At 42.3% G+C, this 17,355-nt stretch overlaps 1 protein-coding gene across 2 annotated transcripts in view; it reads left to right on the top strand.

Annotated features, from left to right (window-relative positions):
* The window catches only part of PRIMA1 (proline rich membrane anchor 1), a 71,599-nt gene that overhangs the window by 51,930 nt on the left and 2,314 nt on the right, over nt 1-17,355 (top strand). Inside the window, exon 5 of one of the 2 annotated variants that reach the window (XM_005307478.4) lies at nt 12,139-13,543. The exons of the other annotated variant lie outside the window; for it this stretch is intronic. Within the exon in view, the coding sequence (XP_005307535.1) occupies nt 12,139-12,142 (4 nt within the window). The 3' untranslated portion in view covers nt 12,143-13,543. Of the gene's footprint in view, nt 1-12,138; nt 13,544-17,355 lie in introns of those variants that run through there. 2 annotated transcript variants of the gene reach the window in all.

Genomic DNA, 17,355 nt, shown 5'->3' with positions numbered 1-17,355 from the left:
ATATCACACAACAGCCACACTTCACGCTAAATCCCTGTGATGGGGTAAAGTGCTAACAAAAGGAGTAAAGACTCTGGAACCAACTGTGTGTTAGCCAGAAAAAAGGCAAGAATGGAAAAAAGGTCATTTCCCATTCTGCGCCTTTGCCTAATCATGTGAAGTGGCTCAGATAGGGATAATGGAGTTCCTCTCTTTGATGTCTGCTTTTTGAGGCAGTGGTATGAAGGATGGCCATTTTCTTAGGAAACAATAACAGAAAGCTAAGCCCAGCTTGCTGTTCATTAGCTGTGACATGAAGAACCCTGTGCCCCTCCCCAAACAGCATCATGATTGAGTGCAGCCAAATTCTTCCACACACATTGTCTACTATGCTTGTCTATAAACATTTTAAGTGGGTTTAGTGCTGTTGAAAAATGAAGTCTGAAATCCCTTAAAGACTGAAGCTCTCTCCAATCACAGAAACAGCACAGCAGATTATAAATTCTTTGGAGCCACGACTGTTTTTGTTATGTGTTAGTAAAGTGCTTAGCACACTGGCGCTCCTAGATGCTACACTATACAAATAAGTAATAATAAAATAATAAATAAACAATAATAATAATTAATAATAAAGGGCACTGGAACTGCAGGGTTCACCACACTACCCCTTGCCAAAGTGTTTTATTTCTGATCTGAAAGAAACAACTCTGTATGTGAGATGGAAGCAAAATCTCCATGTTTATTCAGTCCTCTGCCTTTCTGCTCAGGCTGTCAGGAAGGGTCTAAGTAGACAGAAAAGGTGTGAAGTAGACGTATAAGCACTGAAAAGGCAACTCATTTATACAGACCGCCAAACAACTGCCAGCCCCAAACTCTGGATACCCACCTGGGCTTGATTCAGGTCAGTAGCCTAGAAGTTCACAGATTGTCCAGCTGTTAATCCTTCAAACTCCCAATAATCTTTCTACACTACGGGCTACATTTTGCACTCAGTCACAGTGATGTAAATCCACAGGTACACCACTGGCTCCAAAGGAGTTACTCCAGATTTACACCAGACTAGGTGAGAGCAGACTCTAGATTCATGGCAGGGCCGGCTCCGGGCACCAGCATAGCAAGCAGGTGCTTGGGGCGGCCAACGGAAAGGGGTGGCACGTCCAGCTCTTTGGCAGCAATTCGGCGGCGGGTCCCTCAGTCCCTCTCGGAGCCGAGCGCAGCTTTTTTTTGGGGGGCCGCTTGGGGCAGCAAAAACACTGGAGCCGGCCCTGATTCATGGGCCCAGTTCTCTTCCCATACTGATGTAAATGAGAAGTAACTCATTTATATCAGATTGCCTAGAGAGGTTGTGGAAGCTCCTTCACTGGAGGTTTTCAAAAGGAGGCTGGATAGTCATCTGTCTTGGATGGTTTAGACACAACAAATCCTGCATCTTGGAAGGGGTTAGGCTAGATGACCCTTACGGTCCCTTCTAACCCTATGGTTCTATGATTCTAACTCCATGGAAGTCAATGGAGTTCCACTGTTATAAAGCTGGTATAAGAGTGAGTTTGCTCCCAAAATGCCAAGTATTCCTCCTGGTCAGAAACACTGACTTATTTAACAAGCTTAAATTCTCTCCTTCCATGTTTTTGTTTTTAGGTTCCTTGCAGATTGGCACTGGTTTGTACTAAGTCCTTCCTGAAGAAAACTATTGACTTCAGTGGGAATTTTTGCTTGAAGAAGGACTGAGTAAACCCTGAATAAGGGCTTTACTGTCGTAGTGTTGCCATCAGTCCTTTATGGCCATGGGACTATAGAAGGAGCCTGCCCCTGTAGACAGCACTGGGATGGCAGCAGTTGGGGAAGGCAGAGTGTTACACTTTTTAAGATGCAGCAAGGTCTGATCTTTAGCTCATTCCTAACTGAGATTGTGGAAGCATTATACCATAGGCAGGCATAGTGCCTCCAGACAATGCCATCTGGTCACTGTACTTCGTTCCCATTCCCAGCATAACTGTGATCCTTGAGGTACAATTTAGTTCTGTATTTCTTAGGGCAGGTCTTCACTACAGGGCGGGGTCGATTTAAGATACGCAAATTCAGCTACGCGAATAGCATAGCTGAATTCGACCTATCGGAGCCGACTTACCCCGCTGTGAGGACGGCGGCAAAATCGACCTCCGCGGCTCCCCGTCGACGGCGCTTACTCCCACCTCCACCGGTGGAGTAAGAGCGTCGATTCGGGGATCGATTGTCGCGTCCCAACGAGACGCGATAATTTGATCCCCGAGAGATCGATTTCTACTCGCCAATTCAGGCGGGTAGTGTAGACCTAGCCTTAGAGATGTAGGCCTCTGGATGCACATATGTAACTCCCGTGGCATCCCATTGCCCATTGAGAAGGGACCAGGCCCTGGGAAACATAGGCAATAAGTTGATTGATGCATTTGATCCATAAAGAGGAGCAAAGGTCCAGAACTTAAATACTAATGGCTATTTTCTGTACAGAGTGACCACAAGTCCCTGTAGTTTCCACCCTTTCAAAAATAAAAATAAATCACTTTTTTGAAAAAGAAAAGAACAACAAAGTGCTAATCCCACTTATCAATAGCCTTTACTGTGCTTACTTTCACTGAGCAGAAAAAACCTGTTCTCAAAGCTTGTACAACCTACATTTTCATGTGCCCCACCCACATAAATCCAAGAAATGAGCAAAGCACTAATTAATACTGATAAGTTGTAATGGTCTGTGTAATGCTTATTTTTCAGATTTAATTAGTAAATGTTTGTAAAGCACTTTGAAGATGAAAAGCACTGTATAATTACTAAATAATAAATAACAGTAGCAGTCGTTCAATCTGCACTGCAGGAGGGAAAGGGGCTGGAAAATGTTACAGGAACAGAATGAGAAGGGTTCTCATTTTTGGCTTCTAGCCACATTTTTGCATTTGCATTCTAATGCATAATGTAATGGAGTTTCCATATTACTGACACATATGATGCAAATGCAAAATTGTCAGTACCTTCAAGTTGGCGTGTGTGTGTGCACCTATTGTTGTGCATACAACTTACTGATCGCACCCACACAACCTATGTTTGCCTGCAGAGATCAGGGAGTTAGGAACCTGCTATGGCTGTGTGGGTATGTGTAACAGGGTGGTCTGCCCTTCAAGGGCCAGGAAGTCTGGGGCCAGCCATCCCTGTTCAGTTATCAGCCCCAGCTTAGAAGGGGTCAGGTGATCCCTATTAAGGGCTACAAGAGCCCAGTGAGCAGAGCTGCAGGAGAGAGATGGGTTCCAGCAGTATACCCTGGAGCAGGGCTGATGTCTCCTCCTTCCAGCACTGAGATAAGCAAGGGGGAAAGCCTCTGGGAGCTGTAGCACAGAATTGGCAGAGGAACTGCTTTTATTTTGATGTTTCGACTAAGTTTTAATGATTTAATGTTGATAAATGCAAAGTAATGCACATTGGAAAACATAATCCCAACTATACATATAAAATGATGGGGTCTAAATTAGCTGTTACCACTCAAGCAGGGGCAGATTAACAAATTTGCCGCCCCCCGCCAGCTCACCTCTGCTCCCCCGCGGCAAGCCAGGGAGGAAGGGAGGAGAAGGGGAGTTGTGGCGCGCTCGAGGGATGGCGGCAGTGGAGCAGGGGTGAGCTGGGGCAGGGAGTGGTTCCCTCTCCCCACCCCCCCAAGAGTTACTCCCCATGCCCGCCAGCCCCAGCTCACCTCCGCTATCCCCCAAATGCGCCGCTACTCACTTCTCCTCCCTCCCTCCCTCCCTCCCTCCCTGCGCTTTCGCGCGGCAAACCTGGGAGGGAGGGGGAGAAGGGGAGTTGCGGTGCACTCGGGGCATGGCGGCGGCAGTGGAGCAGAGGTGAGCTGGGGCAGGCCGGGGAGCAGTTCCCGGCCCCCCATTACTCCCCACGCCTGCGGGCCCTAGCTCACCTCTGCTCCGCCTCCTCCGAGCATGCTGCAACACGCTTCTCCCTCCCTCCCAGCGCGGCAAGTCTGGGAGGGAGGTGAAAGGAGGGAAGCACAGCACGCCTGGGGGAGGAGGCGGGCCGGGGATTTGGGGAAGGGGTGGAGTTGGGGAGGGGGCAAGAGCAAATTTGCCGCCCCGGCAAATTTGCCGCCCTAGGCCTAGGCCTTGTTGGCCTAGGCGATAATACGCCGCTGCACTCAAGAAAGAGATCGTGGAGTCATTGTGGATGGTTCTCTGAAAACATCCACTCAATGTTCAGCGACAGTCAAAAAAGCAAACAGAATGCTGGGAATAATTAATAAAGGGATAGATAATAGGACAGAAAATATCATGTTGCCTCTATGGTACGCCCACATCTTGAATACTGCATGCAGATGTGGTCGCCCCATCTCAAAAAAGATATATTGGAATTGGAAAAGGTTCAGAAAAGGACAACAAAAATGATTAGGATTATGGAACGGCTTCCGTAAGAGGAGAGGTTAATAAGACTGGGACTTTTCAGCTTGGAAAAAAGACAGCTAAGGGGAGATATGACTGAGGTCTATAAAATCATGACTAGTGTAGAGAAAGTAGATAAGGAAGTGTTGTTTACTACTTCTCATAACACAAGAACTAGGGGGCACCAAATGAAATTAATAGGCAGCAGGTTTAAAACAAATAATAGGAAGGTATCAGAGGGGTAGCCATGTTAGTCTGGATCTGTAAAAAGCAACAGAGGGGTCCTGTGGCACCTTTAAGACTAACAGATAATTAAAGGAAAAACACAACGCACTGTCAACCTGTGGAATTCCTTGCCAGGGGATGTTGTGAAGGCCAAGACCATAACAGAAAAAGTTCAAAAAAGAACTAGATAAATTCATGGAGGATAGGTCCATCAATGGCTATTAGCCAGGATGGGCAGGAATGGTGTCCCTAGCCTCTGTTTGCCAGAAGCTGAGAATGAGCAACAGGGGATGGATCACTTGATGATTACCGGTTCTGTTCATTCCCTCTGGGGCACCTGCAGGGCCGGCTCCAGGCACCAGCTAAGGAAGCAGGTGCTTGGGGTGGCCAATACCAAGGGGCAGCACGTCTGGGTCTTCGGCGGCAATTCAGCAGCGGATCCCTCAGTCCCTCTCGGAGCAAAGGACCTGCCACCAAATTGCCGCCGAAGAGTGGAGCGACGCGATCGCGCTGCTGCTGCCTTTTTTTTTTTGCTGCTTGGGGCGGCAGAAAACCTGGAGCTGGCCCAGGCACCTGGCACTGTCCACTGTCGGAAGACAGGATACTGGACTAGATGGACCTTTGATCTGACCCAGTATGGCCATTCTTATGTTCTTATATTTGAAGAATCAAACTGTGTCCAGAAACAGTCTTAGGCATGGCAATGAGGCCTTCCTGGGCTGGGGAGACTGGCCACTAGTCCTGCCCAGTGCAAAACAGTGAGTACACACACTCAGAATCTGGGGTTGGGCTTGTTTTCTCATAAAGCCTCTTCCACCACTAGATGCACACCATGGCTCCAACTTTAGTGAGCCCCGCTGTCAATTCTGTCTCCAGTATTGCAGATGAAACACCCAATTTGTGCTGGTCTGCCCCAGGGGATCTTGCACAGGGAGAACACCAAAAACTCTTTTCTGGTACCACTCCTGTTCAACATGTATGCAAAACTATTAGGGGAGATGGTGCCTTCAGTATGCAGATGTCAGCCAGCTCTACATCTCTAGTTCGTAAGATCCAGATAGCGCAGTTAAGTGATTCATTCAATGTCTGGCTGAGATTAGGGATTGGATGAGGCCTAGGTAGTTGAGACTCAGCTTCATTAAGACTGAAGATGTTACAGGGAGTTTTCTTCACGACATTCCTGCTCCAGTCAGACTTGCCACAAGCTATATTGCACCAGCATGAATGAAAACCCTCATTGCTAATTAATAGTTGAAGAAACTGGCAGAGTAAAGGATTTGAGAAGGAAGGATGAGCTTGTGGTTAAGGCATGGCACTGAGACTCAGAAGATTTGGGTTCTGAGTTTTGCTTTACCACACGTTTTGCTTTACCACACGTTTCCTATCTACCCTGGGACAAGTACCTTAATCTCTCCGTCCCTTCTTTGTTAAATGTGGGACAACAATTTCCCCCATTCTTGGTCCGTCTTGTCTATTTGAATTGTCTCAGCTTTTTAGGGCAGGATCTGTCTTTTCTGTCAAGTGCCTACCACATTGGGGTCCTGATCTCAGTTAGGTTATCCAGGTGCTACCATACAGCGATAATAATGACTTGCCCATAGTCACATCAGGAGTCTACAGCAGAGCTGGGAATAGAATCCAGATCTCCTGTGCCCTAGTCACAAGATCATCTTTCTTCCCAGTAATGGGTGGTTGTTTTGCCCAGCCTTTTCCAAAAGGATAAATAAAATTGCAGTGTGGGATCCCTTTAGCTTTCAGTGTTGTTTGTGAGGCTTACATTTCATTTCTGTTCCAGAGAGGCTGCCCTTCCTTAGGCACATAGTATAGCATAATTCACTGCTCCAGCTTATTTCATTCAGATTCCCTTAGCAGAGAATTCTGATTTCTTTTATTTAGTGGCTTTTTACCATGTGGGAACGGTCAACAAACTGAGTTCATTTTTTACCTTAGGCCCATTCAGTTATTCTCTACTGTCAAAAAAATCTATCAAAGATGTGTTCTGCACTGGAAACAACTAAGGGATAATGCTGTATATCAAATCTCTCTAGTCAGAAATTACTTTCTACGTTCTCTTTAGAGGTTTTTTTTTTTAAATTAGGAGGTGAAAGGAGTGGGGTAGGATTAGGTTGGGTTGCTGTGAGTATTTTTTTAACGAAATTGGCTTTATTAAGTAGTCCAGTATTACGGCAATGCCTCCTTTCTTTCTAAAGGCTGGTATCCTGTGGACAATAAGCAAAGAACAGAAGTTAAATCACTAGTTTTAAAGGGGGAATACTTAGTGGTAGTAGGAAATATGATTGAATTATCTCTGGCTGTCTGGTCCAGATTGTGCTGTTATACCACACTAAATTCTGATCAACTCCATTGAAGTCTGTGGAGTTACTCTTGATTTACAATAGTGTGAGAATAAGCTCCCCACCCCTTTAATTTCTTTTAGGTTTCAGAAATGTTATTTGTAATCTAAACAGGCCAGATCTTCCCTTCAGGCGCACCCATTGATTTCAGTGGACTGGACTGGGTAGATCTGAGAAGGAAGAGCTTAGACAATCACATTTTAGACTCTCTGACACCTTTGAACACAAGGTCGGAGAACTTGTAAATGCTGATGAACAGCTGAAGAGCATTTTGTTCCCTGAGAGAGCCCCTGGGTGAAGGCAGCATATTCAGTCTTTGCACAGGAAGGGGAGATTTGGCCACTACTGAAGAGTGTGATGCATCCAAAAGTGGAAATAAGCCACAAGCCTTCAGGGCCTGCTAAAATTTACCCTAGAAATTGGCCAGCTAAGAACATCCTTCAGAGAGAGCAGAGGTCAGTGTGAAATGCTGGCGATTTGAAAATGTGTGAACAAGGCTCTAGGGTTCAAACAGAGTAGAAGCCTGACCTAAGAAATAAGGCAAGTGGGGCCTAAAACAAAACCCATTGATGCCAGTGTGACTTGCAATGGTATGAAAATGTGTTTCCTCACAGCCTAATAGAATAGGGGCATGCAATTCTGAAAGTCCTTTTTTTTTTTATTTAATCTGTGAGAGATAGAAAAGATGTGGACACATAAAATGTGTGCTGCTTTTCCTTGTAAATCCGATCTGTCACACAAAGGCTTGGGCAAGGTCAGGGCGGTGAAAGGCCAGCTGAAATGAGATCTCTCTTTAACAATTTGGAAGATGGTTTTGAACAAGAATATCAGTTACCCACCAGACACACCTGACCTCTCTGAATGGTGAGTTTTAGGGCCAAGCAGGGGTGTAACTGTAGCTCAAGCACAATATGCTAACATGACTCACAGACCTAAATAAGGAAGATTCTGGATAACTATCTTCTAGATTTTTACACATAAATTTGCTGTTGGCTGAATAAATGAACCTTGAACAGAGAGTATTGTTGTCTTCAGAGGGCCTGATCTGCTCTGTTATGCTGCGGTAAATTGGGAATGAAGTTATAAATTAATGGAATTAAAGCAGAACCTCAATTTTACAAATAGCAATCTTACGAACAATCAGTTATATGAAGCATTTTGGGGGGAACAAAATGTCACATGGGAAAAGTGATGGCGAAGAACAAGTCAACATCTTTTCACATTCTGATGTCTTTGGTGCATTAGAAATTGATTTGCCATGGTTTGAACAAAAATAAAGTGATGCTGCGTACCATACTGTAATTTATGCACCCTACCTATCATCATCATGAGATATTCAATTTTATGAATTCCTTCATCCCCAATTAGTTTGTAAAATAGGGGTATTACTGTACACTGAAAAATTGAGATCAGAATCAGTGTAAATATTACCTACAGACTACCTGCTGGAATATAACGAGTATACCAATTTCACTAGTTAGGGTGAAAATGTGATCATCTTCCTTAAGATTCCGTTGATGGAACTGATTCTTCTCTTACTTACACTAGTGTAACTCTACTGACTTTAGTAAAGTCACTCCTGATTTCCACTGATATTACAGAAGAGAATCAGGCCAAATGTATCTTCATTAATGACTCAAGTGTGGTGAGCTCTGAAATCAGATTTGAACAAGATAAAATTTATAAAATTATAGACAAATTCTCTTGTACACAAAGACCCCCTTTCACTATTCTGGCAGTTTAAAGGTGCTTTATAGTAGTGTATATTACTTTTATGCCCCGTTTGAAAGCCCCTTTTACACTGCCAGAGGGTGTAAAGGGGCCTTAATGTAAGTAACTCAGAACTCAAGCCACATGGTCCAAAACAGAATGTAGTTGAAATGTACACCCATCTAAATCATACAGATAATTTCATAGATTCATAGAAGTTGTAGGACTGGAAAGGATCTCAGTAGGTCATCTAGTCCAGTCCCCTGCACTCCAGGCAGTACTATGTAATAACTAGACCATTCCTGCCGGATGTGTGTCTAACCTGCTCTTTAAAATCTCCAATTATGGAGATTCCACAACCTCCCTAGGCAATTTTTTCCAGTGCTTAACCACCCAGAGAGTTAGGAAGTTTTTCTTAATGTCCAACCTAAACCTCCCTTGCTGCAGTTTAAGCCCATTGCTTCTTGTCCTATCCTCAGAGGTTAACAAGAACAACTTTTCTCATTCCTTCTTGTAACAACTTTTTATGTACTTGAAAACTGTTCTCATGTCCCCCTCAGTCTTCTCTTCTTCAGACTAAACAAACCCAATTTTTTCAATCTTTCTTCATAGACCATCCATTCTCTTCTATTTTCATTCCAATTTGAGAGTAAACTAACAGGGCGATATATTGCAATGATATATATTGGGACAACATTATTTTTTAGGTACAGAATCCTAAATCTCTAGAACATCTTGGCTAGCATAATTGGGAAACTGGACTGCTTGAAATATGTACAAAAGCCTTGGGAAATTCAGAAGATTGGACACTGACAAAGAATTGAACAGTACTGAGCGTGCTTATGAAACTTGCACAGCTACAGGTGCCTTTTATGGCAATTGTAGAGCATTTTCTTTGAAAGTGGGAGGTGATTAAGCCAGTAACCACTTCCTATGAGTAATTAATGGTACGACTGTTGCACCTTAAGACCTTAGTTGTTGATCTGTGGATGCATATTGCTGGCACCTAAGTGATCATTAACTATAACATTTAATAAAAAGATGTTAGTGTTTCACAAAATCTCCTTCACACTTGGCTTGATTTCTCTCTAAAGACCTTCACAAAGTCTGCAGTCTCATGTAACACAACCCTGTGTATATACAGTGCAGTATTTTTACATGGTGGAATTGTTCATGTTCCAGAATTTCACAAATGCTGCATTAGTGGCAGACTTGTGTGTGTGTGCATCTGTCTCACTAAAGTATAATTCTCTGCATGAAATACCCTATCCCCTTGCCACATCTACCTAATCACAAGCTTTTGGCATAAGTCCTGGAATAACACGTCCAGAAGTGTTCTACAGAGCCTGCAGCATTGATGATGTCTTAGAGTCAGCAGAAAGGTGGTAAAGTTATAGTACATCTGCCCTTCTTGTTCCTTGGCATCAGCTGTTCCAAAGAGAAACTCCCTGTAAGGCCACTGAATGCCTGAAGCGCCAAGATCGAGACATTTATTGGAAAAGAAATTCCAGCAGCACAGATGAAATCTGACTCCCCAAAGCTTTCTAAGCTACCAAACATACTAGTAAGAGAGCCAAATCCTGAAGTCAATGAGATAATTTACCGAGAATCATGGTGGATTCCCCATCACTGGCAATATTTAAATGGAGATTGGATTTGTTTTTTTAGAAAAAGATATGCTCCTAAAAAAGGATTTAGTTGGGGGAAGGCCCCTGGCCTGCGTTATATAAGAAGTCAGACTAGATTATCACACTGGTCCCTTCTGGCCTTGGAATCTATAAAGTTCTCAGTAAAAGTAAGATATTAGCTTTTGTGTATCAGCACTGCCCTCCACTGGAAGGAAGTTCAAACCTGCTCTCATATATGTGGTGGTTTTCCTCTAGTGGCTGGAGGCCTAAAAAGCAAGTAAGTAAAAAGACCTTTCCTCCCAGTTTTACTCCACAGTCCCAGATTTCCATATCATGTCCCAAGAACTTTTAAAATATCCTGTTGGTTTTTTTTAATTTCTTCAATCAGAATGTTCAGGTTTTTTTTTTTTATAAACTACAAATTAATGATAGTACTGATGTAAAATGTTTTGTGCAGCCTCTTTTATGCTCATCACATAGCAAGTGTGTGTTTCACACCAACCGTTATTCAAGGCCTAAGCTCACACATTGCAATATGAGTGTGGTGAGTTAGTGAGCCAGTCTGGTCAGTGCAAGCCTCCTGCTTTATCCCCTGGAGATGGAGGGGAGATAGAGGGCAAGTACCTGCCAGTTCTCTAGCATCAGAACCATAGAGAGAAAGTGCAGCATTGGCGCAGGAGCTGAGGTCAGTCTTTTTTGGATCTGCTCTTTTGCTCCTGGTGGAGCTTTCTGATTCCCATGAAACAGATCAAAAGAAGAAGCCAGAATGCGGATCACTTGAGTATTTCATAATTTTGAAAAATGTTGCCAGAAAAGTATCTTAATAAAAAAAAAAAAAAACCACAATTGAAATATGGTTGCCCTACATGTAAGTCCTAATACTACTACAGCTGGCACAAGTTCCTTTAGCTGTAATGGAAGAGATCTGAGATTTTTACAGCTGAAGGTTCTAGGTCAGGGATTGGCATCCTTTGGCCCACGGCCCGCCAGGGTAAGCACCCTGGTGGACCGGGCCGGTTTGTTTACCTGCCATGTCTGCGGGTTCGGCCAATCGTGGCTCCCACTGGCCGTGGTTCTCCGCTCCAGGCCAATAGGGACTGCGGGAAGCCGCGATCAGCACATCCCTTGGCCCGCGCCATTTCCCACAGCCCCCATTGGCCTGGAATGGTGAGCCTGCGGATGCAGCAGGTAAACAAATTAGCCCGGCCCGCCAGGGGCTTTCCCTGGCGGGCCGCGGGCCAAAGGTTGCCTATCCCTATTCTAGGTTTTACTGTTGTCACAGAAAATAATTGTCTTTGGTGCAGTAAAGTTATTTCATCAGCTGGTCCTGTAATTCACAGATCATTTTTATAAAGAAAATTCACTTCTCACCATCAGTCATTATCAGTTCATGCACATTGGATGATTGCTTTCACATCCAGCACTCAAACTGTTTGTCTTTGCTGAAATTTAGATGGCTTCCCTTTTGTTTTCTTTAAACTTATTATAAATGTACAGGTCAGTGATATGTAATGAGAGAGATTGACCAATAAAAGTAACATCATTAAATAATGGTATAATACTTATTCCTCCATTCCTGTCCTGCTTCTGCTAAATCAGGATGTTTTAAAGCCAGCCCATAACAAAATTGTCAGCTTGTCTAGACTTGCAGCATAGCAATCGAAGAAGTGAATGACTTTATTTTGCATAATTCCAATGAAAGTCAATTATTTTTATCTTTTTCTCTCTAAATCAAGGTAGGAAGTTTTAATTCTTTGAAGTGCTTGTATATAAATGATCATTTCATTTCCTGATATTGTCTCTTTCCTTACTTTTCCGTTTGATGCCTGACAGATAACACAGAGATTCTGATGAGAAGGTGGAGACACATTCCTTAAAGAAAGAAAGAAATGTGTAACTGGGAAACACAAGAGAAACAGACAACCCAGAATTACAATTTCCAATTCTAGTTTATATGGGCTACCTGTAGAATTGTTCTCTTCATACTTGTATTTATCTACTCCATTTCTTCCCCCTATGGCATATAATTTTATTTAAAGAGACCTGGAAAAAATTACAAATTATAGACTTGATTCTTTCCTGTATACCAATGTCTGTTGCTAGTAACTTCATCGAAGTTAGCAACTCCACCAGTGTAAAACTGCTGTGAGGAGAATTAAGTCCAATGCACATTTCTGTGTTATTAATAGCACCTTTATTGTTAGTATTGAAAGAAAATGAACAATTGTATGTACTTTTCGCTATTGGGGCTGTTTGTTTACTTTTTCCATTCCATTCACTTTGACCATTGATAGCAGATTGGTTTTGGGGTCTATAGACTTCACTGTTCACTTGCTGTGTGCTAGCACAATGCTCATCTGGGCTTGGTTTTCTAACACTGCAGAGGAATGTTCAATCCCTTGGCCTTCTCTCCTCTTGGCAGCAGTTTTCATTTACGGCCTGATCCTCGAGTTCGCTCTGCCCCCTTTGTACAGCACCAATGGCACAAAGGGTATGGTGTTGACAGCTTGGGATTTCACTGGCAAGGGGAAGCCTTGCCACGTTTACTCCACCAGTTCCTGGCCCAAAGCCCACATGGGGGTTCAAATATGGAGTTTGCTTTTCTCCAACTATCCTGGGCCAACAGAACAGCCCCTAAATGGGTCATTATTGAGGTTGCTTGAATGTGTTATATGGACTGAAAGGACACGCCAGCTGCCTCCAGGGTTGCATGAAGGGGTGGAAGAAAGGTAGCAGAAAGCCACTTATGCTGGCTCTTTCTTTTTCCTTTGAGAGGCGTGGATAAAAGTGAGAATATTTCTATTTATATTAAATAGTTTTTTAAGCAACCATATTTTGGAATTGTGGCACATTGAAATACTACTGCACTTTTTTACTCCTGTATGCTGAACTCAACAGAAATAAAACCTGCTTTCACTTCACAGAGGCACTGAAAACTCCATTTTTGTGTTTCTATAGTAAAAAAAATTTTTTTTGAAGTATTAGCGGGATACTGAATTTTAGAGCCTGATCCTTTTAGCTGCTGTGAATTCCACACATGGAGCCTCTTCAGCATGGGGCCCGGAGATGCTTCAATGTACAGGGAGACACTAACTCCCATTCAGGCTGCTGAGCATGTCACAGTTTGGGCCCTACATTTGTAATTTACATGTCGCCATTCTGAACTAAACTTTTATTCCCATTTCTAGGTGGTCCCAGCCTCTTGAAGTTTTAATAAACCTACTTGTGGCAAATATTACAAGGCATGATAATCTCTTGTTTCAATTAATTATCCACTGATCTTTTATTCTTTTTGTCCAGCAGGTCTTACACACCCATTCAAAATCATGTCACAATGAGATAAATAAGGCCAGACCATCCTCTGTGTAAAATCAAGATAGCTCTACTGGAGACAGTGACTGGAGCTATGCCAAATGCACACCAGCTGAGGATCTGACCTAAGGGGTCTTGTAAAACAGGCAAACTATTTTCACTAGTTAGCTGAGATCAAGAGCCCAAAATGCTTTTCCTTTAAGAAATTTGCTGAAAAAAGAACATAAAAATGCCACTTGCACTGCATTGTTGTGGTTGCATTTCAGTGTTGCAGAGAGCTAGCACAGAAGAGGATGTATATTTATCTGACAAACATGATTTACCATTCAATGTTAAGCTTTTATTTAACATTAGGTTCTATAAACATGTGAAGTGTATCCATTAAATGGCTGTTCTGATACTCTCTTGATTTTAGGATACATGCACATTAAAGCATACATGGTGGAGAGGTTATTATGGACTCTGACTTTGAAGCACCATTACACGCATGTACTGGGAGCCATAGTCACCTGCTTTAAGCTATGCAGAGCTGCATGTACATTTCATTTGAAACTGTTCTCTATGAAGAGTACACTGATCGATTTGCTATACATCAACGTTCTGTGTGTGTAGTAAATTGCACTTTAAAGAGATGCAAACCACTTGTTAGAGAACCGCCTGTTTCTCCTGCCACTGAGTGAGTATCATGGATGTGAAGAGTTCCCCACTTACATTCTCACTAATTCTGGAGCACCTACCCCATGAAAAGTAGTACTGAGGTGGCAATGTGTAAATAACAGTGCTGTAGCACAGGGATACTCAGACTTCAGTGGTCTAGGAACCAAATTAGCATCAACATTACCCAAAAGACCCACAGTAGTGTGAATTCATGGCTTCAGTTACTATTTTTATATATTATTCTCACAACAAAATGACTGACCAAGTATTATTTTATCAACTACAATTGGTTAATAACATGGTAAAAGCATCCTGATTGGTTAATAACTTAGATTGATTAATACTTAAATCACAGAGTTTTAATATCATGTGCTGCAAAGAGTATAATATAACCGTTGTGGCTCACGAGCCTCAGTCTGAGTATCACTGGTCTAGAACATCATCTTAAAGGTGATTCAGAGAGTTTTATACAGAGCGAGGTGAGGAACAGACAATCTTATCAGACACTAAACGGGATAAAAGTATTCCCCCTATAGCACAGGGGGGGGAGGGATAGCTTAGTGGTTTGAGCATTGGCCTGCTAAACCCAGGGTTGTGAGTTCAGTCCTTGAGGGGGCCACTTAGGGATCTGGGGCAAAATCGGCATTTGGTCCTGCTAGTGAAGGCAGGGGACTGGACTCTATGACCTTCCGGGGTCCTTTCCAGCTCTATGAGATAGGTATATCTCCATTTAAATAGCATGCTATTAAAAAAATGGAATCTCCTTGAATACCTGGATCTCAATGAAGCTAATATCTAGAAAAACAAGAGCCCATGATCTTAGGCCTCATATATAATGGCAGTTTCAGCATTGTAGGAAAAGGATGATAGCATTTAACACACACAGGGTCAAATTAATCAATCAATCTGGTAAATTCGTGTAACTCCATTAAGTCAATGGAATTACACTGGTGTAATTAAGAGGAGAATTTGATGCATACAATTCATATACCTGCAATACATTTGAGAATACATTTTCTGAATTTGTGAACCATACCACTCCTCCAAACCTGAACAAAAATATAATTCTGAAATGTATATGTCCCAAATTGCTATATCATTGATATTCAATAATATAGCTGTTTTGCTTTACTAATGTTAACCCTAAAGCAGTGATGAGGCAAAATAGGATGCCATGACTGGAGAAAGCCATCATGACTTTGATACCATCCCATTCCATTATTTTCAAGCTCTTAGAAACACAATGTTTAAGTGTGTATTAGGGCCAGTCATAGAGTGTCTCTGTAGACCTCTCTGTTCTACTGATGTTGGAGAGGCCTCACCCACTGGAAGGTAGGTCTTTCTGAATTTCCCAGTGAAAGTTTTAAGATGGATAGGCCAGCTCTATATAGACTTCACACTTAAAAAAAAGAAACTAGGGAAGAGCGGGGATAGTGAACATGAGATGGTAGTGAAGGAGAATAGAAAGCAAAAAGGGAGGAAAAGAGAAATAGGGAGATGATGAAAAGGAGGAAAGAGAATGGAGAGACAAAAGAGTCTGAAAAAAGAGAGCTTCAAAAAAGGAAGTAATACAGAGAAAAAGAGAAACTATAGCGAAAACTAGAAGAAAAAGACCCATGTAGCAATGAAGAAAGATGCAGAAGGCAGAAAAAGAGAGAGAATGCAATTAGAGAAAAGTAGAAAGGTGTTAGACATAAAAAGATGAATGAAAGAAAAAGATGGGGAATAGATAAGATAGAAAGATGGTCAAAATTCCCCCATTTTTCAACAACTATAGGGCTGAATTTCAGATTTTGAAATTTTTACAAAATTGAATATTGAAAAAATTAGGATTTAAAAATAATTCACAAAATTGTCCCTTTGTTTCTAATAGGAAGGAGAGAGGAAGAGCAAAAAGGTCTGGCACCATTCAGTTCTTCATTCCTCTTCTCAGAGAGATGACAGATGGGTTGGGTGCTTTTTAATATAACTAAATATAGGTATAGTACCAGAGCAAATGTGTTTCAATTACAGACAAGTATGCACATAATCACCAAAAAAGAGCTCAAAGCAGCTTTGTAATTTTCCCTTCCAATACCATTGACTCTAACAGCTGGAACCACACTTAATATTAACAAGCCTTAACTCAGCAGCTAGGAAATGCAAAAAGGTGCTGTGTACATTATTACTGGAACAAATTTGTTGTCTTGTAATCAGTCATCATAAACCCTTCAACTAACTTTTTTCCCCGTTGAAACTGTACTGTATTGAATTGTCTTGGTATTAATAATTTATTTCTGGTGCTTTACCTTGCAAAACCATCTCAAAACAATACCAGATACTTTAATGGTATATTATGTTTGCTCCTCTAGTCTTCTTGGCCATACAAAACAAGCAGAAGTGCCTTAAGCTAAAGGCCAACATATTTATGAAAACCACTAGTGCTTTTGCCCTTGCCGTATGATGTACCTTTTACATTCATGTTTACATGAAGGGTATACCACTTTGGAGGAGAGGATTTGTGGGGGAGGTAGGATGCATCACAGATGGTTATGGTACATTATGGGAAATGTTCAGATATGAAACTTGTGCTCAAGTCTATCTCTGCAGGGATCCTTTGAAATATGGAACAGTGATGTGTTTGCTCAGTGGTTGTTTCAGTTACTTATCGGTAGAGATTTCTACCCCTACAGCACATTTCTGGAAGTGCGCCACTACCAGAGCTGAAGGTTGTAGACTGTTACCAACTAATGACAGTGGTAAAAAGAGTGGCAGGTTCAACTGTTAGCCTGACTGGATGGAATGGATCACAGTATGCACAGCTTTTCACCTTCAAGTCACTAGTTCAAATCTAACCCATTTTGTTACCAACTGAAAACTGTCACATTATGACTGTTCAGTGGGTTATGTGAAATGAGGTGAAATTCAGTTCCTCGTGGACCTGTTTCTCCATCATCACAGTTTGCATTACTTGGTCCTTTCAAGAGAGAGGCCAAGGACTGAACAAGCATGGAGACAGAGCTACTTTCTCAACCCAAGATGTGCTCTCTCCAGGACAAATTTGAAGCACTATGGTGGCGGGGGTGTGAGAAAATTGCAATG

Source organism: Chrysemys picta, chromosome 4, assembly GCF_011386835.1.
Source record: "Chrysemys picta bellii isolate R12L10 chromosome 4, ASM1138683v2, whole genome shotgun sequence".
Taxonomy (NCBI): Eukaryota; Metazoa; Chordata; order Testudines; family Emydidae; genus Chrysemys; species Chrysemys picta.
This window is presented reverse-complemented; position numbering and strand designations above follow the sequence as displayed.